This window comes from Neurospora tetrasperma (genome assembly GCF_000213175.1).
Source record: "Neurospora tetrasperma FGSC 2508 unplaced genomic scaffold NEUTE1scaffold_5, whole genome shotgun sequence".
In the NCBI taxonomy this organism is placed as follows: Eukaryota; Fungi; Ascomycota; class Sordariomycetes; order Sordariales; family Sordariaceae; genus Neurospora; species Neurospora tetrasperma.
In genome coordinates this window covers 3,163,019-3,188,423 of record NW_009799103.1, presented here as the reverse complement: position 1 = coordinate 3,188,423, position 25,405 = coordinate 3,163,019, and the positions used below count along the sequence as shown (strand labels likewise).

Sequence of the window (25,405 nt, the reverse complement as noted above, 5' to 3'; positions counted from 1 at the left end):
GCTTCCCGGCCGGCCTGTAGGGCTGACATGCACCAACAACCAGTTTGGCTTCACGCCTGATTTGCCATTGCCAAAAACCCAAATACGTATGCATCCTGCACTTGAGCCTCCCTCGTCTCGTCTCGTCTCGTCTCGTCTCATCTCGACATTTCGTCCGTGCTGTTTCCGGTACTTTACTCTCATCTTTTATTGGACTACAAGCTCCCCGAACCCAGGGGCGATCTACTAAGTTCAGACGAGATGAAAGGGATCCTGCTCTGCTTTTCAATCGTGGATTGCCGAGAATCAACCCTCTTCGTTGCCTGATCTTACCTCGTAGGTAACTAATCTTGAAGTACCAATCGAACCTTGAGACTAGACTCCAAGTTGGTGATGAGATGATTCCTTCTCTCTGTTGAGAAACACAATGTTACACTAAAGACACTATTCTACCGGCGCAAAACCCCCAGCCTAGGACAATTTCATTATCCGCGATGACACTGTCCTCTAGGTTTCCATTCCTTCCCTGGCCTCGGGACTGTCCCCAGCCCGGTTCCGGTTGGAAATGGACGGGGTAGGAACGCGGGTAAGCGGCCACTACCTACCTCTACTACGCTGATGGGACACAGTTGAATGGTAACGGCACCCGGATATTTATTCACCCCTGCATTTTCATTCCCTGCCCTGGTCTTTCTCCGACCTCTAACCACAATTGTCCAACGTCCAAGGAAAGTAAGTCCCCATCTTGGTCGGTGATAATAGACCCAACGGACTGGACTGTGAGTATTGAACTCCATTGCACTCTTTACCTCTAGGTAGGTGTCATGCAGTATCACCAATTCACCAGCCAGAAACATGATTCACGTGACATGAGAACGGGCTTGCTCTTTCCTAACTTCGGTACATACACCCCATCTCTTCTCCCCCATGACGTGAAGTGAAGTGAAATCTTGTCATTCCGTCCCTCAGTCGTTTCTCTTTCTTCCCTTCTCCTTCATCTTGGTACCAGCATCAGCATCAGCATCAGCATCAGCATCAGCATCAGCATCAGCATTAGTATCAGCATCACTAGGGCAACCCTTCCTAGACATGAGTGATTTGAGTTACCTGGTTTTTCCACCTGCGACTTTTGCGTAGTCAGTCTCCTCCACTACAGACAGTACCATCCAGGATATTGTGTGGCTTGGACTTCCTTAACAAACACCTATTCGTAATCTGCTTTGTCTTCCCCCCTAGAGTTTCACACAGTACTAGTCGTGGAGGAGTATGCCTAGGTAGGTAGGTAGGTAGGTAGGTAATTGCATCCACAAGGGCAGATTCATGATACATACTCACGTGTTTTTTTTTTTTCTTTTATAAAAGTTGTTTCCCATCTATTAACTAAATTCGTATAATGACTAACTAGTATATATATATATACAAAAGAATACCACCCACTGCTACTTGAGTGGGTAAAAAGGAAAACGTTGCTAGTTTACTCCCTTCGTGACAACGATGCGATGCGATGCGTAGCGTAGTAATATATCTTTCTCTTTGATCCTTCCCGCATTTCCTTCTTTCCTTCCTTTCCTTCGTTTCCCCCTTTTCGCTTTCTATAAGTACTGTAATGACGCCGCAAAAAAGATCGATCTACACAAGACAAAAAATGATAAAAAGACGGAGACGTGATGATAAGGAAAAAGGTTAGCGGATGATGGTATCTCTTTATCCAAACTGCAACGACAATGATCAATCAATTATTCCCAGTATTTTTATCCCTTCGACTCCCCAACACACACACACTCACACACACACACATATACGCTGGCAATCTTCGAACAGTGATGGAGATAAAACAAAAATATATATATAGATGATATGTGAATAATATGCTTTGCGCGTGAGAGTTGCCTTGCGTATGTGTGCGTATGCTTGCGTATATGCGTGAGTGTGTATGTATGAAGACGTTCGACACCACCGGTTTCACCACCATCAAATCCACCATCACCACATAATAGCCTGTGACCTGTGAAAATACCACAACTCCAGCCAAGCTTCGCCGCAGCAGCAGAGCCGCATCGTACACCATCAAATCGCCATCAACACTCAACTCCGCCATTAAATAAGAGATGTAAAAGTTCGTTTATGGCTTCGCCACCTGTTCCTTTCTGAAGAACTTGAAGAATCCAACTGGAATGATCAGCTGGAAGATCAAGCAAACCCAGAAGTACGGGCTCGCGATGCCGGGATACAAGCCCTGCGAGAAATCGGGGAAGGTCGTATTGGGCGACAGCGCGTTGGGGCTTGTCGCGCGTCCAATCAACGTGAACATGGAACCGATCACTTGGGCGCCAATCAACACCACCAACACGTGTTGTCTCGTCAGTGTCGCCAGCAGCATCATACCGAGACCGACGCCCTGGATGTTATCCAGCAGGCCCAGCCACAACCAGAGACACCTGGAGAGGACGGCCGAGCCGACGGGGCCGCCGGCCCACGGGAGGTACCAGCCGATGCCGCTGCAAGCCCACATCTCCTGGGCCCAGCGAGGAGCGCAGAGACCAATGGCGAAGATGGGCAGGAGCCACGTGTGTTCGTCCGAAAAGTAGGAGAAACCGTAGAGGACGATGCTCCAGAGCACCACGAAGAAACCGAGGGCCATCAGGAAGATGCCCCAGTTGGGGATGAACTGCGTCGAGAACAGGAAGCTCCAGCTGCGGCCATAGGGCGCCGACAGCCAGTAGTTCTGGAGGATGATCATGACGAAGAACCAAGGCACAATCTTACGCCTGTACAGCGAGATGTAGAAGCCGGGAATCGTGGCCGGAGACTGACGGTAGAAGTCTGGCAATCCAACATAAAGAATGGCGCCAATCGCCCAGAGGAAGATGGCAACCGGTACGCAAATGACAAGGGCCAGGGGGACGCCCGACTCGCCAATGAACTTGGTCATGGTCTGAGCCTCGCTCGAGACAGTCGCGCCCCAATACCAAAGACCAAGACTGTAGACTTGAGCGATACCGGAAACGATCAGGGCACGAGTAATCCACTGCCTGGTAGGAGCACCACCTTCGTCACCAAAGTTGAGGGCGAAAGACAAGGCACCATGACTGGCTCCGGCCGCGTAAAAGGCGGTAGCCGCGCTTGTCACGCTGTCAGCCACCTTCCAGTCACCAATGAATGGCGCAACACCGAGAAGAAGGAAGGCGAGACCGAAGAAGAACCAGGGAGCAGACAGGGCGTAGACCGACTTGAAGTTGCGCTCCATACCCCACCACATGAGGGATGTAGCAATGTACACGCCACCGACCGTGTAGAGCTTCTCAGGCGTCTGGGCTTGCGAGCCGCTCAACAGGACGATCTGGTAAGAGTTGACAGAGATGATTTGACCAAGAGCGAGGAAGAACGAGTAGAGCGGCCAGTCACCGATGCGAACGGAAAGAGTTTTCTTGAGACCAGTGGGAGCCTGGTAACCGTCACCCAACAAGAACTCATCGTCGTAATCGCTGCGCCCACCCGGTGGCGACTCCTCAAAGACAGACCTAGCCAGGCCACTGGGGGTAGCGCTGCGCATAGGTTGGCGGCCACGGCTGACAACCGACTCGCTGCGATCCCCGCCTCTCGACTCGGGTCTGCCACTACCACCCCGGCCCATACGGCTGGCGTCTCTGTGGCGACCAAGCTTCGCGTCTCTGTACCTAGCAAACCACTCCTTTTCACTCCTCTTCAAGAAGGTTTCAATGCAGAGGTCACTGGAAGAGTTGCTAGCGGTCAAGGCCTCAAGCATCTGCTCGAATTCCGCATAGTATTCGCCGTTGGTATCGTTGAAGAACTGATCAACCTTCTGGAGCTTAAGATCGTGGCGGTCACCGACAACGTCCGGAAGACTGAGCAAGCTGCTGTTGCGGTGGGCTTGCGTGAACGCAGGACGAGGGAAGGCAAGGCCGCCATCGGGACCAAGGCCAGGCGACATGGGTCCTCCATTCTGGGCACGGATCGCAAAGCTGTCTACACTCATAGTACTCTCACGAGCACCGCCGGGCTGCAAGTAGAAGTTTCCAGCAATGGAGCTCGCAGTCGAGTCGCGGGCTCCCGGTGACTCGGACCTTCCGCCTGCCCAGGGGGCACCCGGCGTCGGGAGATCGGGAGAAGCAAGATCGCGGAGCGTGGGGGTAACGGGACGGGAGGGAACGGCGAGAGGACCAGGAGACGAACGGCCGCTGCCAGGATCAGCGTAGCTAGCACGCGACGAGGCACCGGGCACAGTAAGACCCGGGCTCAGGACTTCCAGCTTCTTCTTCTTCTGCTCTTTGATGTGGATACGGATAGACTCGCTGTACAGGTCGTCGAGCTGCTTAACCCATTGGGCGACCGGGAAACGCTGCTTGGCGGACCACGCACGCATGACAGCTCTCTTGTTGTGCTTGCAGGCAAGGGCGGATTCGATAGCCTGTCTGAACTGTTGGATCAAATGGGAGGGCGTCATGGACTCGACAGTGTACCAGAAACCAGGCATTTGACCGAGACCACCGACACGAGCACCGACACCCAAAGCACCCTTTCTTCCGAACTCAACAGCGACCAAACCGAAGGGCTCATCACGGGAGGGGATAAGGGCAAACTCAGCACCGGTGAAGATGTAGGGGGGAAGCGAAGTGAACTCGGGCTTGCTGAAGACACGCTTGGGGTATTTCTGCATGAGCTTCTCCAGCTTGAGGGCAGCGAAGCGACCGTAGAGATCAATGACGGGACCAACAGCGATGAGCTGCGTCTTGGGGTACTATTACACAAATCTGTCAGCAAACAATTCACAGGCACCGACATGTAATGGGGCAGCGCTGACTCACCTTTTCCAAAATGCTGGGGAACAGATCAGCAATCAGATCCACACCCTTCTGAAGAGACCATCTACCAACGAAGACGAAAAGCTCAGCCGAAGGGTCAACCTCGAGACCAGCCCATTCTTGAGCCTGGCGACGGTACTCTCCTCTCTTCTCCTCAGCTGCTTGGTCAACCTCAACGCCCTTGGCTTGGTCATTGGCATCCTGGCTGGGATCCCAGTCGGCGGTATCGGAAGGATCGGGGTTAGGAAGCTGGCCAATGTTCTTCAAACTCCAGAAAATAGGGTAACGAGCCAACGAACGATCACCGTACTTGCGGGACACACCGACAGCACCGAAACCACGCTGGTGAATACGGAGATAACTGGCGCCAGCGTGCAACAAGTTGAAGACGGAACCATACTGAACGTAATCCTTGACGACCTCAGGCGGCAGGTTGAACACCTCGCAGACTTCCTTCGCTTCCTCGGGGGTACGCATCGGCCACATACCCTGGAATTCGGCGTTGTGGAGCGAAAGACAGACGGGGATTGTCTGGGGCAACAGATAGAGGGGAGCGGCGGCACCGTGGTAGTCGTTGATGTGGTAGATATCGACCGGGAAGCGGCGGATGGACTCGGCAATACAGTAGTTCCATGCAGCGTACAAGATGGCACTTTCAATATCGTCCATACGGGCAATGTAAGGATCGGCCTTGGTCTGCTTGCGGAAGATAGGAGCATCGAGAAGGACGTAGGTGATGTTCTTGACGACATAGTAGTAGACCTCGATCTCATAGGGTTGACCCATAACATCGACGTACATGGGCTCGGCCTTTTGCATCTTCTCAAGAGGATAGTCAACGTCGCCGACCACAGGAATAACCCAAACGATGTCCATATGGTGCAACGCGTTCGCCATCAGCTGGGCCATGACACCCAAACCACCAATCTTGATCTTGATCTTGAAGTCGTCAATGTTGTACTCCATGGTGGCAATCAACACGGTTCTCCGGCCACCGGCAGCACCAAGGGGAGAAAGCGCACTGCTCGGGGGCGGTGGGGTAATGGCGTTCATCTCAACGCCCTTGCCGACGTTAGCGATGTTGAGCTTCGAGAGGTTGCCAATCTTGAGTGGCATCCAGCCCTTGGTCGCGAAACCAGACTTGTTGACCTTGACTTGGTAGAAACTGGTGACGTAGATCCAGCCAGCCAAGCAGGCCAGCGCCACAGGTAGGATTGCGAAGAGCCAGAAGAGAGCAATCTGGACGTTCATGTTGCCAGCCGGCTCCAAATGATACGTCCAGGTCGCGTCGTTGTAGTAAACCTTCCACGCAAGAGCGGGCGTCGGGGGAGCATCGGTGATGTTGATGACGTTGTTGGCAAGACTGCTAGGGGGGAGGCGGTCCACAACGTGGTCACCATCAATATCGCCAAAGATGAAGGAGACATCGGGCTGGTTGTCCGGGTTGATACCCCAGATGTTGAGCTGGAAGTTGGCCGGCCATTCATACATGTAATGCAACGACCAAGTGTTGTGGCCGACAAGATCCATCGAGCCCGGCAGGCCGGTGTCGTAACCCCACTTGTTGAAGGGACCGTGAAGCTTGATGTGCGGGAACACACGCTGGTAGTCGATACCCTTGTCCGAGTGCTGAATAAACGCCGATGAGCCCAAGGGCTTGCTGAAGTATTGAACTTGAATATGCTTGCCCTCCCAGGCCTGCAAAGCAGTTCCCGACCACTGCTGGCCGGTAACCGACGTCTCTTTGCCGGTATAATCAACCCACTCGCTCCAGGTAGATCCAAAGTTGGTGCTGTAACGCCATTTCGTTGCGCCAGGGGCGTTATGCTTGATCTTGTACAGGTTGTTGCTTACGCTCTGAAGAAGGTCCCAGTTGTAGGTTGCATCCATTCCCCACACGACCGGATTGGAAGGTTTGCCAAGTCTGAGCAAGAAGTGATCGCGAGTGCCTTTCGTCACATTGCCGCCCTTCGCTGCGGCGGTAGGATCGAGAGTGAGCTTGATGATGCCGTCAGCAACATTAGTCAAAGTAGCATTCCACCTCCAGGCCGAGTTGATTGCTCCCGTATACTTGATTTTGTCTGCATCTTGGGGTGTAAAAACCTCGCAGTTGGGCGTGGTCCAAGAGAGCTGCGTGGGGTCGTTCACGCCATCTTGCGTCAAGTTAACAGTGAGCGACTTAGTCACGCTATCGCAGTCCATCTCGGTATTGAACTCGAACGAGATGTCAATCCGGCCATTTGCTTTTGTCGAGTCAATAGGCACGTCATGTCCTGGCGTAAATTTGGTGATCATCGGTGCCGGCTGCATCCAGCGGTCCTCAGGGTCATCCACGTAGACACGGAACTCGAATGGGTTCAAGGTGACCTCTGAAAGACAGCCCATGTTCTTGCCCGAGTTGGTATAGTTGTTCTTGACGTTAGACGAAGACAGCGTGATAACATCACCATCATCCATCAGGTTCTTCACCTTGGTTCCGGCATCGAAGGGCGAGAGGAACGCGCTCTCCCTCTGGTCGCAGTTGAACTTGTACGTCGTTGTGTTCTCTCGGTTATGGTAAACAAACCAGACAGGTTTGTCCTTGAGCTTGTCTTGCACTCCAGGGTAGAGTCCACGGACGACGCTCCAGATGCCACGTTCCGTAGGGTCACCGCTGCCTTTGAGCAACGTGAAATCGGTCTGGTTGGAAAGCTTTTCAAGCAGCCAGCCGTGTTCCAGGACTCCGAGCTGGGTAGAGTTCCGCATGGCGAACATGTTCTTGAGAATGTTGCGCACGGGCGCAGCAGGATTGCGGTGATCCCAGCCGACGGACGGATCTCGGCAGCCATCTTTGGCCTTGGTGACCGGCCAATCAACGTAAAGATCGTTCTTCAACGAGAAACAGCCGTGAGCCATCCATGCTGGGCTGGGAGCCATAGCCTGACGACCGTAGACGTAATTCTCGGCCGTGCCGTCCAGCGCGTATAGCTCCTGTTCTTCACCGTAATACATGAGGGGGGCGCCTGGCAAGAGGAAGGTGGTGATGAAGTAGGCGAGAAGCATACGCTCAGTACCCTTTTCAATAGCTGGCCAACGGAACACGTCCTGGTTGGATGTACCGTAAAGATGGCGAGGATCGAATTCACCAGTGTTGGCATTCCAAAAGTCGTTTGTTGCGATCATTTCGTGCCAGGTTTCGATCCAGTCCGTGGGCAAATCGTAGCCGGCTCTGAGGTTACCGCTCATGCCCAAGAAGCGGGTCATGAAACGATAGACGGAATAATGGAACGCACCAGCATCCAGGGCACTGTTGCCCTTCTCGCGAACGAAGTACTTGGAGACATCGGTAGTCGCGTTGCCGAGGGTCAGAGCCTTTACGGGGTCATCCGAAAGCTCCTCGGCTGGTTCAGGCTCGCGACCGCGACCAAGGTAGATAGATCCAAGAGTGTTACCACTTGTGATTTCTCCGACGACAATAAAGTTGTCCTTGTTGAACTTTTCCTTTGCGCACTTTCGCATCGCGCTGCTGAAATGCGCCTGAGCATCAACCGTAACCTGGACGGCCTTGTCAATACGGAAACCGTCGACGTCCAACATGCCGATGGTCATGCAGGAAAATCGGGCGAGTCGAGCAATCACGTCGGGCTTCCATTCGCGGAGACGATCCTGGACGGAGGCGAACTTGGCAAGCTGGCGTTGCCAATCAGGGAAAACACCGAAGGCTTCGATATCACCATATTGATCGAAGTCGCTGTCGTAGCATCCCTTGAGCCCATCAGGCTTGATCCTCTTGCCATCTTCGTACCAAAACTCTGGATAGTCGCACGTCTTGTTATATGTGTTGCCGATGTCGAAGTCCAGGTAACGCCGATCGCTCTTCCACAGAACCTTGTGTTCCTCCACGAGGAAAGGCGTACTTGTGTTCAGGTAACCCTCGAAACCAATGAGATCACCCATGCTACAAGCTAAGTCAGCCATCACCGCGACCGGGAGTAAAAGAGTTTAGAACCACGCTTCACTTACGTTGCCATAGTGTTATCCATGATGACCCACATGCCATGGGCGTGAATGGCGTCGATCGCCTCCTGCCATTTTTTGATATTACCGAAATGCTTATCAAGAAGAGTCAAGTCAAGTGGCTAGCAAGCAGAAACGGTCAGCTTTGGATCTTGTCGTCGAGGGGGCCGGGACTGAAACGAGGAGGAACCTACCGAGTACGAATCCGCACCCCACGGTTGGTTAATAAAGGGGGAGCCTGCAATGTAGATTCCCTGTGATGGTCTTTGTTAGTTTGCGTCATGGTTACGGTTCTAGCAGTCGGCTCGTTCGTACCTTCACTCCCTGTCCCTGAATGTAATCCAGCGAGTCGATGATTCCGTCCACGTCACCGCCGAATCGGAGCTGATTGCTCATGATATCGGCCTCGAAAAGCGTGCCATTGGCATTGTCGTTGTCTGGCTCGCCGTTTACCCAGCGATCAACGAAGACGGTGTAGAAGGGTACTCGCCAGTTTTTGGGCGAAGGGAAATATGTAAAGTTCGGGTCATCCTCTGTTCGGTCGCCCCAGTAGTCAAGAGGACTTGTGGCGGTTTTGTTCCGGTTGAGATTGTATTCTATCTCTTCGGCATCGTATCGAAGGGCGTCAGTGAGTGTAAATGTTGTCGCTATTGTGAAGAGAGCGCGAATCGAAAACAACGCTAGACGAGTCATCGTCACCGTCGCTCACCACTTCATGGGGAGCGACAGGAAAACTCGAGTACTGTAACGAGAGACAAGATAAGTAGTAGTAGTAGTGGTGGTAGTAGTCGTAGTAGTAGTAAGGGCAGGTAGGTAATAGGCGTGTAAACGTGTGTAAAACGAACGACGACGACGGAACCGGCCCAAGATCTCCAACACAAGCCACGCGAATGAAGGACGATACAGAATATGGAACGTGAGTTTGAGAAGAGGAAAAGATGTGCTGGCGGCCCCAAGGTGTTGGATACGTAACGAACGGATCTGGCCGTCGGTGGCTGGCAACCCCACGACATGAACATTGAGCTTTCAAGAAGGCCCACCAGGCAGAAAGGGGCTTCAGCCATTCTGGGGCAACTCTGATGGCTTGCCAAAGCTCGGATGCGTTCATGGTTGTTGGCATATCCGTGTCTTCCGACCCATTCTGTGATGCACGGTGGACAAGGGGCTGTTGACCAGTAGCAGCCAACAAAGGGGGCGCGATTGGGGGCGCCAGCTGGCCCACTCGACGTCAAGCGACGTGGTGCCGTACTGTGCGGCCCCTATTCGGCGGTGTCTAGGGTGTCATGTCGTCTGGACGGCCCACCAGCAAAACGTTCCAAGGAGCCCAGAAAAAGGAGGCACAACGGCATTCTCTCACCCGTCCAGGTGGTATCTGCGACGAAGAAGCCGTCCAAATGGCCCAGTAGCGTCCTCGTCAGGCGTCAGGGCTGTTTTGGAGCGTTTGGCACCTTGCTTCTCGACTGTCCATCTCACATATCACAGCGTTTAGTTTAACGCAGAACGCCACCGGATCTCCATCATACAGGGCGGCATGGGCAAGTTTTGGCGCGGCTTGATGGGGGCGGGGCGCGATACCATACGTGTTGGCCCTAGGAGGAGGCCCCTACAACCATAGAGGCTAGTATAGGCGGGCTACTGTGTACCTACACTAGAGAGGCTAGAGATGTAAAGAGGGAATGCCAATACTGTACCCTATGTTCTGCGAAACGACCAGAAGGAAATGCTTTGTTCGCTGGATTGCCAGCCCATCATTTCGATTCGTACACTAAACCTTTCGCCATGTCCGCGACATGATCGGCAATGCTGGCGGCCAACAATTGCGCTCGCAACAATTGTCGTGTTGGATGAGGGGCCTTGCGGCCAGGGCGAGAGCAGGAAAGCCGGAAAAGGTTCCACGATGAGGCGACACCATTTTTCCAGTGCTTTTTTTGGCTTCTTTCTTCTTTGAGCGTCCACCCGGACGGCGACCCCCCTGCTCCGCCGCACTGACCAGGTCATCCACAGATACAGCGTACATACCGGTACTAGTAGCGTGTCTGGGTGCGATACGAGCAACCTCGTGTACACTAGATACTGGGCACGGTAGGAAATTTTGTAAAAGGTGGGTGGTGAGGTGGGAGCTGGGAGGAGTCCAGTGCAAGGGAAGTATAGTGTAAGGTAGTGTATGTAAATAGGGAAAGCTTGGCAGCCCCTGGCAGCCTAGGTCCATCCACCTGCAGTGGTCGGAAAGAACATCAACCGATTGGGCCAATCGGGAGGCCTAAACGCTCAGGAACAACCACACCGGCTGGGCACTGAACCACCACCACTACCCACCATTACGACCATCATCTAGTGTAGTGTAGCAAATAGCAGTGTGCGGCTCTGGGCCTTTCAGTGTTTCCCTAACATTTCTGCGCCTTGTGGCTGCGTCGGCACATGGTTTGTGTATGTTGAGGTTATAGTGTATATCGGCGCGGTAACACATAGCACGTGGGGTCGAGAGGGACGAGTGACCATGTAGTGTAGGTAGTGTATAGCGAGGTTCGGTTTGTGGCTGTTTGCTCCATTGTCTGGTCCGGCACAAAAAGAGTCAGCCAGCATAGCATACCATACGATGTCGTAACAAGGTCGAGAACAATGACGGCAACAAGAGACTCAGACAGCAGCCAACAACAAGCCTGGTTGCTGGAGCCCGGGCAGGAGAAGGGGAGTACCTGGCAGCCGATGGGTTCAGTTTCATGGTACGAGACTGAGCCTTGTTTGCTGGATCTCGCGTTCCTTGGCAGCGGGGTGCTAAGGTGTTCTATTCTTCCATTCTTTTCGTGTTCGAATCGCTCCCGTCGCGTGTGTCGCGATACCTGGCGTCGTCGCAGAGAACACCCTACAAGGTAGGCCTGCTACCGTAGGCAGGGCAGGGCAGGGCAGGGCTCTCTCTTTCCCTCACTCCGTCTCTCTGTAGTGTAGTGTAGGTATGTAATCTGATAGATCTGCACTGCGGTGGTGTCTCGCCGTGATGCTGCCCTGGCCGTGTTCTTCCCAATCTTTGGCAGTGGGGAGGTGGCCATCTGCAACATGCCAATAATAAGGACGGGTAGTAGTGTAGAACATGGAAGCTGTCGAACAAGATGGCTTTGCTAGTAACGGTATGTGGTGTACATAGGTATGGAGTCGGGATTGGCTGAAGTGGGCGTTGTCCCGTATTGGACAAGGTGGGAGGAGTTCTGGCTGGACCGACGACGGAACGAATAGCCGGGTTTCTGATTGATTGGCACAGAGTGGTGGAAATGGGTGGGCTACAGTGGGCTGCCAAGAGGGCTGCTTTGTGGATCGGACAAGCGGTAGTCGAGAATCGGGAAAAGAGGGAAAGGGGCTGCCCTGCCCGGCCGGCCAGAGCTGACCTCAGTGGGCAGCCGCAGTGGACAGGAACAGCGGCGGGGGTACCTCCAAGGTGGACCGTGCTTCTCCGCCCGGGAAAATTCGAGAAAATCTCGCGTAATTCATAGCGCCTGAACTACGCCGCTCTGGGTTTATAAGACCCGACCGGCTCGTATCCCTCTCTTTTAGGTTGCTGGTGGTTTAAACCCCTAGATCCCGCCGGCGTCGTGAATCGCATGATGGCATAAACATTTCAACCTAGTGCGCAATGGGCCGGGTCGGACAATGCCATGCTTACCTAGTGTCCAAATCTTCAAGTCCTACAGCTCCCGTCCCGCATGATACATACCTCTGGATGCAATAACGGTCGTTACGCGGTTTACCTTCTTTACTTTACATTACGCAGGTACATAAGTACTGTGCCACCACACTGCACCGTGTCAGTCTTGGGTATGGTACTGATTGAGGTGCCGGGTAGGTGGTCAGCGACTTGTTTGGATAATGTGAACTTTGCCCGCTGTGCCAACAATGAGTGAACACCACCACTGCAACGTTTGACACACTAGCAGGCTGTCACCCTCCACCACGGTCACCAGGCACCTCGTCTCGTCTCACCGACTCTTGCCATCAATGCAGTGTAGGAAACAATGGGACAACCACCTCAAAACACTTGAAGAGAAAAAGGGACCTGCATCACTGCTACATACATACCAACACCAAGTGGGTTCGCTTCATTTATGGAAACCCACGAGGATTGAATTGCCCACGGATTTGATTGACAGTGGGTGTCGGGTCAATCACAGATTAAAGCAATACCGGCAACCCTGGCCTGTTCATTTATTTTCTGGTCTTGGCTGCTCCATGATCCTCCCCCCCTCAGTCGCTTCGCCCCTTTTCGCCCACCGTCACCACACTCCCTGCCCTGGTGCTGCCCTCCTCGTCCAACCCTAACGGCCCTCAGCTAACCCTCACTAGTGACCGATCTCCCTGTCCGTTCTGAAATTGAGACTTGTTGGGATCTTCTTGGGCGACATGAGACGCTTTTAGAATGCCCCCCAAAAGGGTAACTCCTTCTACCCCCTGGCTGGCCTTCTCCACGATCTGGCTGTTGTCCTGCCGTCCTTGTGCCGTTGTCCGTGGCAGAAAAAAGGCCGCTGTCGAGGCTATCGTATAGCGACTGGAGTCCTCGCAATTGCGGGCTGGCAGATCTCAGCAGCATAAGGTTGGTGATTTGCAGGTGTGGTGGGCTTCCCTGGGTCTCGTGGTTCGCAGCATCCCCGAGCAGGGCCGGCGTTCATCCCTTCCGAGGTAAGAAAAAGGCACCACCAGCCAATCACAAGCCGTTCCTGACCTCGTACCTTCCTTGTCACTCCTCGTACTCTGGACGACCCTTCTCCTAGCCATCCCAACCCGGACTCATCTCCCGGTCTTCTTTTCTCTCCCTCTCTCCACAACCAAAATCCCGTCCTTCCGGTGCTAGTCGCTTGTCGCCATTCCACCAGTCACTCATTTTGTAGTATATCGCGAATTGAATCCCATTTTTTATTTGCCTGCGCTCTTTCCTTCGGTCTTTCCAACCATCGGTTTGCCCGTAGACACTCGCTTTTGTTTACTCCCCTTTGCGCCATCCCTCCCCTCGTTTTCCGGACGGTGTCGAAAGATCGGAGAAACAGCCACTCTTTGAGAAGGAAGAAGGAAAGAAAGGGACCAGAAAGAGCCATTCGTTGAAAATAAACCCGTTATTCACAACCCGCGTTGACCAAGACGACAACGACGACAAACTCAACATCCACCAGAAACACACAACAACATGCGGTCATCTCTTTTGACGGGCGCCATTGCGGCGGCCCTGAGCTTTTCCGGTTATGCTGCCGCCGCCGACGCTGAGGCGTGGAAGTCCCGATCCATCTACCAGGTCATGATCGACCGTTTCGCTCGCGACGACGGCGGTTCGGTCGACTGCAAGCTGTACGAGTTTTGCGGTGGTACTTGGAAGGGCCTTACCAACAAGTTGGATTATATCCAAGGTAAGTTTGGCCAGCCTGTCTCATGCCCGTTTTGTGAGCCCAGCAGCCGACAGAATACGTACAGGTATGGGCTTCGATGCCATCCAGATCAGCCCCGTCATCAAGAACGAGGATAAGAACACCGCCGTTGGCGAGCCCTACCACGGTTACTGGTCGCAGGATCTCACCCAGGTCAACCCCAAATTCGGTACCGAGGAGGACCTCAAGAACCTCATTGATGAGATCCACAAGCGTGACATGTTCCTCATGGTTGACGTTGTCGTGAACCACATGGCGCAAGAGTTCGACAATGTTGTGCCCCCCAAGGTCGACTACTCCGTGTTCAAGCCGTTCAACGACAAGAAATACTTCCACCCGTACTGCAACGTTACCGAGTGGGAGAACGCCACCAACTACCAGGACTGCTGGCTCTATCCCTATGGCATTGCTCTCGCCGATCTCAAGACCGAGTCCCCCGATGTTGTCAGCCTTTTCACCAAGTGGATCAAGAATCTCGTCTCGACCTATTCCATCGATGGTCTCCGTATCGATGCCGCCAAGCACGTCAACGATGAGTTCCTGCCCCAATTTGTCCAGGCTTCCGGCGTTTTCGCTCTCGGTGAGGTTTTGACCGGTGTCACCGAGGACATGTGCCGCTACCAGAACAAGTCCAAGAACCTCCTCCCCGGCATGCCCAACTACCTCGACTACTATCCCTTGAACGCGGCCTTCAACGGCGGTTCCTTTGAGCGCCTCGGCGAGATCCGCGCCCAGGCCCAAGACAGCTGCAACGACACTCTTGCCCTCGGTACCTTCATCGAGAACCACGATATGCCTCGCTTTGCCAGCCAGAACCAAGATATGGCCCTCGCCAAGAACGCCATGACCTACGTTATCATGAACGACGGTATCCCTACTGGTAAGACACACATATTTGTTTTCGCATTTTCCCTTTTCTGCGCATCAGAAAATCACTGATCTGACACAATCAACAGTCTACCAAGGTCAGGAGCAGCACTTCACGGGCGGCGCGACCCCTGAGAACCGCGAGCCCCTCTGGACGTCCAGCTACAACACCTCGGCGCCCCTCTACGTTCTTGCCCAGACCCTCAACAAGGTCCGCAAGAACGCCATCAAGCAGTCGCCTACCTACGTCAAGCAGACGTCCAATGTCCTGATTGCCGACACCAACCACTTCTGCCAGCAAAAGGGCCCCGCCGAGAACTCGGTCGTGTTCTGCGTCACCAACAAGTCGTCCAAGGGCGACAGCTACCAGATGTCCGTTGGCGGCTTCCGCGACTCTGACGAGGTTGTCGAGGTCCTCAGCTGCGCCACGACCACTGCCGACGGCCTCGGCCAGATCACCGCCTACATGGGCGCTGGCGAACCCAAGGTCTGGGTCAAGAAGTCTGCTCTTGAGGGCACCGATATCTGCACCAAGACCACCGTTGACGGCCCCAAGGAGGAGAATGGCGCTGTCTCCAAGGGCGCCGCCACCGGTGTCCTGATGGCTGCCGTTCTCGGAACTGCTAGCTTGCTCCTTTAAATTTGATGTCCAAATTTAAGAGAGACCAAACAAGGAAACGCAAAAAACTAGAAAACAAACAAGCTGTAGTCATGTTCTGATCTCATCTGATATTTGAATTGGAACTACTCTTAAAGAGGGGTTCCTTTCAAGTCGGTTCGATCATCTTGGAAAGCTGAGAGGGAAGTTGGTGATAAGATACCCCCAAACGCAAACGCAAACACACTTGACGGTTGAAAGTCGCATTAGAAGAAATGGCAAACGTTGTTGTTGAGAGCATGAGAGTCAGGCCATGCAACGCCGTGTACATACGACACAATTGTATGTCGGGTGTCAATATATCTTTCTGGATAACGGCGTAATGGCTGCTCGATTATCTACATACATTCCAGCGCATCTATATACGTACCAAATTTTAGTATACATCATTTCTTTATTTTCTTAATTCATACTATGACGCGAAATCTTGTGAGCCTTGCGTGAGAATCTAATGAGTTGAAGCCGAGGTTGACTCGACTCGACTGAACTTTTACCTATTTGTACCTGTAACGAACCTTTGCTTACAATCTTAGCAGTATCGTGTTCTGGCAAAGATTTCATCATCATTAGAGCCTGCTGTGTCCACTGCAACACGTCATGTCGCTAGGTACTCGTCTTCTTCCAGAAGAAGGTTAATCCAGCCCTTTTGTTTCAGAATGTCCGAGTCTCGGTTCTCACAGCAACGATATTCCCGGACATGGACAGCTCATCTGAAACATCTGGACTGTGATGATATCGGATTATGTATGACGACCTCGACCTGTTGAACAAAATAAAATAAATTACATATGTACATGGCTTACGTGATATTGACACAGGTCTGACGTGTATCAGTCTCATTTTGAGAAACACAAACAAGAGAGAGAGAGAGAGAGAGAGAGAGAGAAGAATATTATTGGTAAAAGTAGCCTTCACCTTGCAAAAACAGGTAGGTAGGTAGACAAGGCAAGGCAAGGCTGTCTTGTCCAAGGTGTCTTGTCCCTCACTGTCTCGTTCTTTCCTGGTTTCCCCTTCTCATATATGTTATTACACGTGAAAACTTGGATCTTGATTCCTCAAGCTAACTGCATCCGGCAGAAGAAAATGTCTACAGCCGAGAATTGATTTTTTTTTTTTTCTCATCACTAGAAGAAAAAGAAAAAAAAAAAAAGACCACATCGCGCTTCTGTAGGAGATGTCTTGGTTGGCGTGGTTGGTTATTGTTACACAACGAACACCTTTTCCATGGCTCGGCGGTGGTTGGAATAAGCTTAAAAAGCTGACTGACTGACTGACGTTGGGATGAGATCACCGACGGGATGTTTCCTTGGTCCGAACTTCTCTTCACCTTTTTTTCCGTCTCACTACCTACCTACCTCCCGTCTGGTCGGTCCCACCATTCATCTACAATACCTAGCCTACATACCACGTGGTCCCGTTGGCCGGTACGGGCGCGCGCGTTAACTCGCCGTTTGTTTTGCCCGTCCAGACCCCCGCGGCGATCGCAGTGTTTGTCGGATACATACTTGAGTTTTGCCAACTTGGCTGCTGCCGATAGGTACTATGGTACTTGGTAGATACTCGAAGGAACTTACTGGAAGCCAGGAGAACAGTCTAATGGTTTCAAGCAAAGATTCAATATGAAAGACAAGAAGAAGAATGAAGCAGGTCAAAAGGAAGAAAGAAGATCAAAGGGAAATGGGACCCTAAGAAAAAAGAAACTAAAGAAAAATGAGATAAAGAAAACAAAGAATAAAAAAGGAGAAATTCAATACGACATGCCAGTGGTTCTGATCGCTTTGTCACTCTACCCTTTGTCTCTTTAGCTCGTGATCGTTTCTTTTCACCGGCTGGTTGACCCAATGCTGATGGTGTTTACACTACTGATGACGGTCGAAGGTAATGTAGTTGGCATTGAAAATTGGAGAGATAATAATGCCATGTCGGCTATCGCTTGGCCTTGTCACGTGCTGAAGCTGATGCGGCGTTCTTGGTGTCGTTGTCCGAATTTCGCTGCGTAAATGACTTCCATTGGCCTCATCTACATAGGATGGAAGCGAGATCTTTTCTTACATAGTAGATGATCTTCTTCGATGACACTTTAAGCATTTTCTGTCATTTCGCCTTCCAACCACCTTCTCCTGCCGTAGGACATGACAAAGGCCTGGAGACACAGCAGGCCGGGTAAAAGGGCAAGTCAGAGTTCCTTGTACATGAGAATGAAAGGCACAACTTCTTTTTCGCTCTTACATGCTCATCTTTAGCTGCCCGGTTCGTTGACGGGACCGAATAGAGGTGAGACTTGTTAGGCGTCTCGTCAGACCGCTCCAGGGGGGATTGATCACACACAGACGACAGGCAGTCGGTGATAGAATTTATTTGCCCATGTATTCAATTGCACGTTTCTATGTGCATTCGGTGATGTGATACATACAAGAAAGACAAACTGGGGAGAGAGAGAAGACGAGACCACAGCATCTAGCAAGGGGCGGCTTATCATGGAACTTAATGCAGTGTACATAAGACGATTCTAGGTTTTGGGGTCCGTCCGGAGCCAGAGACCGGCTCCACATTTTCCACGATCCCCTGATTGTGGAGTAGTTTACATATGTATTTGCTGTGATTGGAACGTTCGAGCCCTGGGGCCGCTGCCTGCATTCTGTGGATACGTCATGGGAAACATCATGGGACGATCCTCCTTGAGGGGCTCTCGAGAGGGGATGAGAATGGGCGGACCAGAACTGTAGTGTAGGTAGGTACACCGTTCACCAAAGCGAAGGGCGCCGTTGACTTTGGCTTTCTTGGAAATAAATGGTCTAAATGCCTACGAGTTGCACTCCAAAGAAACCCGGTCAGTTTTGAACAGAATTCAAGCTGTTGTAGGCATAGGTATTTGAAGATTGAAGATGCAATTCCAGGTCAACAATTGAAGCTTTTGTTGATGATGAATGCCCCAAAACGGTAATGCGCATCCATGTAATGTAATGTACCCTTAATTCTGTCACTCCCCTTGACAGGCTACGTACAAGCCGCTGCAGCTGCCTCCTCTTCTTGACACTGTCACCGCTCCTGCATCCCGAGTGATCTCGCCAACAAGGGAAGGAACGATCGTTTGTTAGGTTCCCGTCGGGTAGGTACGCACACCCACGGCACCCAAGGTCACCTGGTCGCTGTCACACTGTATCGCATATTTTTTAATATATCTCTGTCCTCCCAAGCGAAACCTCTCCTCCACAACATTTTACCATCTGTCGACAAATCAATCGCATCAAGTAACTGAAAGAACAGTCAGCTCGATTACCAAGTCTCACGATCCCATCGCACATCAACACATCCCCAAAACAAACAAATACCAAGAATCACAATGACCGGCGCCACCTCGAACCCCCAGGTCTGCCCTGTCGTTGGCACCACAAACTCGACTCTCCCTCCCAGCCACCCGGACATCGATCTCTCCCAGCCCGGCCAAACATGCCCGGTCGTGGGGGCCTCAACCGATCACCACCACAACCTCCACAAGCACCCTCAAGTGTCCCAGCCCGAGGGTCTCAAGCGCTTGGACGACGCCTCGGCCTGCCCCGCCCTCAACAGCCGCATTGTCAACGAGCCCAAGTCCAAGGAGATGGACGATGAGGTCTGCCCTGTGGTCGGCACAGCGACGACGGTTCTGTCCCCCGATCATCCCAACATTGAGGGCGCGCCGGAGGATGCCGAGTGCCCTGTCACCAAGGCCAAGGTCGCACATCACAAGGGCAAGGTCCACGAACACCCGGATTTGAAGAGCGCCAGCGAGGGCGCCGTTTGCCCGGTTGCGGGGAAGTACAAGAGTGAGATGGCTGGTATTGGTGCTTAGGTTGTGGGTAGTGAGAGAAACAAACGGTTACACGGCGTCTATGCTAGGGGATCAAGTCTGAAGGATAACAATATAAATGAATATTGGTATCGGATCAATTAGTCCGTTTACAAGTTTCCTTGCAATGGTATTCCGTGATGGTGTCTTTTGTGAGCCTCGTGCACCCAAACCCCTTGAGCTGTGAATGAGTGAGCCCTCCAAGAGAGTCGGCAGGTCTCGAAAAGGAAGTTAACCACTGCAAGGAGGCAGCACAATCGAAGCTGGAACTTGCAATTGGGTCTAGTGACCATCACTGTCACACCTCAACTAAACGGATTGATTGTTGGAAAAAGAATTTCTCCTCGTCAACTGAAGTTTCGAAGGTGAATGGGAATGTTTTCTGGGACATAATACACAATTATGTTCTTTTTTCTCGTCCTCTGCCAGTCGAGTCCATACACCATCACCCCTTGAAACCTAGGGCTATGGGAGAGCAGCTGAATGTCCGAAAGAAATGCCAGCTTCAAGTGATGTTCCTCAGGTTGGTCACCCCCACACATGGACGAAAGCTACCATCAACTGCCCCAATATCAGCGACTGCCACACCCAATAACAAAACAAAACATCAGGGTGTCTAACTTGCGTTTAGCACCTGCACCATGGAGCAGGATCGCCACCCGGCCAAACGCAGCCTAAACTCAAGGGTTAGCCACAAAAGAGCTACGTACTTAGGTGTGTAAAGGGTGAGGAGTTTCACTTACAAGCTCTTCCGCATTGTGCGGACAGTACCCACTGACGACCATTGCAAACAGCAACACTATTGAAGTCGTCGGTGCAGTCGTAACCAGATCCACTGCACGACTGTCCAAGCCAGACGGTTCCCTGGACTGAAGCGACCAAAGTCGCCATGGCCGAAACAAGATGGAGAAGTTGCATACTGAAGGCTTGAAAAGGGAGTCGACTAGTAGACTAGTGTTGGAGGAAGGTCTTGAGGGAGGAAGGCTAATGGATCAGGCAAGGGAGAAAGAAGCTGTTGGCAAGTTGCAGGAATGAGGGCACTTTATATACTTCTTGATGGCTTCATCCGTCATGAAATTGGCAGGCTGGTTGCGTCTCTTCCAGACGGCTTCGCGGCATCTGAAGACAAGGCTTCATGATCATTCGGTCTGCCTTTGCTGATCACCCCCTCTCTGCTAATACGAGTTTGTTAGTAAACCTGTAAGCATGAGGTTGCATAGAGGAAATTGGCGTAGTAGAGAAGGATTTTGGTATAACCAATCGGGCTCCGCATTCAGGAATCATGACTGGATGCATCATGAGGCCAATTGCTCCCGTTTGTTAAGAAGAATAAGACATCCTGTTACTGAGCCTACATGTGCCAGGTCGAAATCACCAACGGTTCAGTACGCTAGGTGGTAGCTGGATACGCTAGAACTAATAGAGTGTCAAGAGCTCTAATTGACGACCTCAATTGTTTTCTCGTTCACCCTCTTCTCACAATTTGTGTAACTCAGAATCCCGCCGCACACATAGTAACACAAGCGAATATCTTCGTCCTGCTGGATTAGAACAAAGGACGGATGATCTCACCGTAGGTCTGTGGCAAAGATAGATAGGCCCAGTGGGCCAATGTTGCGTCTTACGTACGCCCAAGAGAACATTGAAGAAAGGAATGCAACCCGAAAGTATCGTACGAGCCAAACTCTCTTACATGTTATGTCAATCGCAGTGAGACTGGAACCGCAACGCCGAGCGGCCATGTTTAGACAGTGTAGTAGGGAAGTGCCGACGTGCATTGATGAATCTGTACGCAGTAGTTTACAGCTTATAACTGCCCAATCATATGCTTGCAACTTTTGCCATGGTCATGACAACATCAGAGAATCGAGACTCTGGGAAAGAGCAATGTGTGGGGAAATGGTTACCATAATTGGCGGGCTTGATATACCCGACTGCAGTGAGAAGAGAAAACCTGGGTGGGGTACGACTTCCACTCACACCTTCCAGAACGAATGCTTACAAACTCACACTAGCACTGCGTGCATGATCAAGTCAAATCTGTTACTCCTCGAGTCTCTGGTCCTACTAGTATTTGACAGGAAGCAATTCACTCGACAGAGAGTAGCGGCCCAAGAAAAATGGTAGGGGAACATGATACTATCAGCATCGATGACAAAGACGATGCCCAGGCAGTTCGTCGTTGCTTGGTGACTACCTCTAGACGCCACGAGGACAAATCTACAACCGATATAATATTACAGATGCAAGTCTTGACTGTTACCACGGATATCGCCTTCGGTCCATCCTTCAGGACTAGGTCCCGATGATGTGGACTCTCGTGATCCCTTTCATCCAGAACACCTTGTCCCCTCCCCCAGCGTATACGTTAGTTGGAGAAAAACATGAGTGAAACCATCACTGACTGTCTCCAGGCTATACACCGTGCCTTTCGACCGGGGTCAAATAGACCGGAAGCGGGTGTTTCTCCCACAAAGTATAGATATGTTGATCCAGCCAGTCCTTGTCAGGGTTTGCGAGCTGCATATCAAAGTTATAGACGACTTTGGTAAGGATGAGCCTCATCTCCGCGATGGCGAGGCTGTGATAGAAGAGGGCGATTCGTCAGCCAACGAACAAGGAGGAAGAGAACAAAGTGCCGAAACACTAAGGGAATGATTCACTCACCTCCGACCAATACAATTCCTTGGTCCAACGCTAAAAGGTTGTACCGCATCTAACCTGTCGTTGGCAAACCGGGGATCCTGCATCCACCGCTCAGGATGGAACTCGAATGGTTCGACAAAATGCTGCTCATTGTGGCTTGTTGCCCAGTGCCATACAGCAACAACGGTCTTTGTCGATAGAAAGAAAAAATTTGGTCAGTCTATGGCCGCCATAATACCAAGCTCTTCCTGAAGGAAATGAAAACTTACACCTTCTGGAACGAATGTGCCCGCAACCTTGGCACCGCCCTTGGGAACAACGCGAGGCATACCGATAGGGACAGGAGGATAGAGACGCATAGCCTCGTTCAAGCAGGCCAGCATGTACTCGAGGTTGCCCACGGACGAAAGGGTGATTTCTTCCTCGGATTTGAAGGTCGAGCGAACTTCCTCAGTCAGCTTCTTCATTGCCTCGGGATCCCTCAGCAGCATATATGTTGCTCCAGCCAAGAGTGTTGCAGTCGTTTCCGAACCGGCGACGATCAACAGACTTGCATTGGCCGCGAGTGCGTCCATGTCTATGCCCTAGAGGTTGTCAAAAGCTCACTTGTCAGCATCCATCATCATCACCATATTCTCGGGCTTCAGTTAAGGTAGCCACCAGCAAAAAAAAAGGGGGGGGGGGGACATGAACTCACCCACTCCTCTCTCTTCTGCAACAACCCCTCCAAGAAGTCCGGCCTCTCCTTCGTCAGCTTCACCCTCCTCTGCAGCTTATCCATCGTTCTTTTCCGATGAAACCGTCTGGCATTGCCGCTCAATTTCCGAACAAGCGGACACACCCAGTCCTCCAGCCCCAAAAGCCTGAGGGCGAACATGACGCAGCCGAACCGCACACTCTTCCCCACCGCGTCCACCCACGGATCGTACTCGGCCTTCTCCAGACACCCAAACGGCTCGCCAAAGGCCAAGTCGCCAATGATGTCAAAGGTAGTCCAATTATACCAGCTTACCATGTCAAGCGGTACACGTTCATCATGTTCCTCTTTTTGGTTGTTCTCCGTTTGCTTCGTGTTCGTGTTCTTCATGTTTATGACCGTCGTTTCCTTTTCCTCCTCCTCCGACACAACTTGAACTCCCCCATCTTGCTGCTTCACCACGTCCTCCCTCTTCCCAGAAGAAGAACAATTGCCCCTCAACCCCCTAATCAACGCACTCACATACCCCCCAATAATCCCCTCCTGCGCCCTCATGCTCCGATCACTGAACCCCTGCGCCATCAACTTCCTCAGCGTCCCGTGCGCCTCTTTTGTTTCACTCAGCAGACTCGGCGGGCTGCCTTTGATCCGGTAAAAGAGATTGAGCTTGGCAAACTCTTCTTCGCCATGGGGCCGATGGCCGTAAATGTCCTTCCAGGCTTGCGGGTCGGCAAAAGACATAGCATTGGGCGAGATGCGCACCACGGGCCCGTACCGCGCGTGGAAGTCGAGGATGGAGCAGGGGAGCGTGCCGGTGATTTGGCGGTACAAATAGGGGAGGATGGAGGCGCGGTGGAGAAAGGGGCCCGGGTGGCGGGCGAGCGGGTGCAGGGTGAGGTTGTAGATGGCGGAGAGGAGGATGGAGGATAAGAGGATGGAGGTCTGGAAGACGGTGTTAGTGATTGTTGCAAGTCAAGGGCAGGAGTAGGTAAGGTAGGTAAGGTAGGTAGGTAGGTAGGTACTCACACCGATTAGGAAAATCCCTACAAAACTGGTAGGACTGGGTAGAGGTATCCCTAGTGGAAGGAGGTGTGAGAGGTCTATCATCATCATCATCATCTCTTCTGTGAACTACGGCTGCTTTGTTGAGTAGAAGTAGAACGCGGCAACCAGAGGTGTTGTTGGTTGGAGAAGAAGATGCCCGATGACTGACTGACTGACTGACTGGTGGTAGGTCAGTAGTCCAATACTTTCAAGTCTGGTCCTGATGTAGGTAGGTAGCCATCCAAAAGATATAGGTACCTATTTATACCGAGGCAAGTCAAGTTCAACCAACCCCCCCTGAGTGATATACGGACTCGAGCATCATTGTATAGTACGGAGATTTCGACAGTCCAGTCCCAATCGGACACTTTTTTTTTTTTTTTTTTCTTGACTTGTTCCTGGTTCATGTCTCAAGAAGGTTGAGGAAGAACAGAACAGAACAGAACAGAAAGAAACCCCCCCAGCCCCGATTTCTCAAGACCCTGAGACAGATTACCAACGAACCCATTACCCGGACGGCTGTGCACCAGTGATTCACTCTGTCCTTCTGTGTCTGGTCGCTACATGTATGGGGCTCTGTCTTTGTGAGGAAGCGTGGCCGATGTAATGTACAGTACAGTCCGAGCAACAGTACGTAAGGTAGTTTGAGCCGTCACGAACTCGGTCCAGTCATCGGCCAGTGAAGTTGCCATGGGTTTGTACCCGATCGTGCGTCTTCTTTCGCTGTGGGACCTTTTTTTTTTGCCTATACTACACTACAGTACAGTACATAGTGTACATGAATCGATCGGAGATTTTGTCGAAACCCCTTGCACTAGTTAGGTATGTAAACGGTCGGTCGATGATGCACTGCCGTATGTATAGCGGTATCGATGTCACCTTGCTATTTTTTTTTTTTCCGGATGGAATTCCCGCTCGTCCTGTCCTGTCCATCTGTCCAGGCAGCCAGGGTATGTAGGCATGTACCTAGGTACCTAGTATCAGAAGATTCCAACCAAGCGAAGACACTGAAACATTTTCTAAACCCACTTGTCAGCTCGGGAATGGGATCAGCCGTTTTTTTGTCGCGAGCTTGTGCAGCAGTAAGGTTGGAAAAGTACCTACACTAAGTAAAAATCCAATGACTTCTTACATGCGTGGTGGGTGGTGGTGGTGGTGGTGGCCGTTGTTGATCAAAGTAGCGTGGTGATCGACGGCGTGGCTCCGCTTTTGCCATGAGACCCAAACAACACAGTTCGTTGGGTTCCAGTTCGCTTGGGGGCCTGGAGCTGCTTAGGCATGTACATAGGAGGCGGTCAAGGTGATGATCAATAGCACGTGCCTCCTAGTATCGAAAAGAGAATCGGTAATCGCGAAACAAACAAAAGAAAACATGAACGGGGAAGATTTGTTAGTCGATTATCTCGATATCCGAGGAGAAGCAAGATATGGATGGAAGTTGGGGCAGGCAGCGCCTCCTTGGTT

At 51.9% G+C, this 25,405-nt stretch overlaps 5 protein-coding genes across 5 annotated transcripts; 2 read left to right on the top strand and 3 right to left on the bottom strand.

Moving 5' to 3' along the window:
* Positions 1–1,777: 1,777 nt before the first annotated feature.
* On the bottom strand, positions 1,778–9,817 carry NEUTE1DRAFT_67790 (uncharacterized protein; the record flags this gene model as incomplete). The annotated part of the gene is made up of 6 exons (XM_009855275.1): positions 1,778–4,738; positions 4,806–8,739; positions 8,805–8,920; positions 8,993–9,052; positions 9,114–9,398; positions 9,776–9,817. The coding sequence occupies 6 exons, from the start codon at positions 9,815–9,817 to the stop codon at positions 2,102–2,104; spliced, it is 7,074 nt and encodes a 2,357-aa protein (XP_009853577.1).
* A 3,802-nt stretch (positions 9,818–13,619) lies between these two features.
* Positions 13,620–16,146, top strand: NEUTE1DRAFT_86469 (uncharacterized protein; the record flags this gene model as incomplete). The annotated part of the gene is made up of 3 exons (XM_009855274.1): positions 13,620–14,182; positions 14,247–15,080; positions 15,157–16,146. The coding sequence occupies 3 exons, from the start codon at positions 13,966–13,968 to the stop codon at positions 15,705–15,707; spliced, it is 1,602 nt and encodes a 533-aa protein (XP_009853576.1).
* Positions 16,147–18,952: 2,806 nt separating this feature from the next.
* NEUTE1DRAFT_117907 (uncharacterized protein) lies at positions 18,953–19,666 on the top strand (the record flags this gene model as incomplete). Its single annotated transcript, XM_009855273.1, has 2 exons — positions 18,953–19,523; positions 19,558–19,666. 2 exons carry the CDS (start codon positions 19,069–19,071, stop codon positions 19,616–19,618), a joined length of 516 nt encoding a protein of 171 aa, XP_009853575.1.
* A 515-nt stretch (positions 19,667–20,181) lies between these two features.
* NEUTE1DRAFT_103200 (uncharacterized protein) lies at positions 20,182–20,445 on the bottom strand (the record flags this gene model as incomplete). Its single annotated transcript, XM_009855272.1, has 2 exons — positions 20,182–20,228; positions 20,298–20,445. The coding sequence occupies 2 exons, from the start codon at positions 20,443–20,445 to the stop codon at positions 20,182–20,184; spliced, it is 195 nt and encodes a 64-aa protein (XP_009853574.1).
* Positions 20,446–21,769: 1,324 nt separating this feature from the next.
* NEUTE1DRAFT_148228 (uncharacterized protein) lies at positions 21,770–25,157 on the bottom strand (the record flags this gene model as incomplete). Its single annotated transcript, XM_009855271.1, has 5 exons — positions 21,770–22,135; positions 22,222–22,388; positions 22,470–22,784; positions 22,898–23,839; positions 25,074–25,157. The coding sequence occupies 5 exons, from the start codon at positions 25,155–25,157 to the stop codon at positions 21,970–21,972; spliced, it is 1,674 nt and encodes a 557-aa protein (XP_009853573.1).
* Positions 25,158–25,405: the final 248 nt, after the last annotated feature.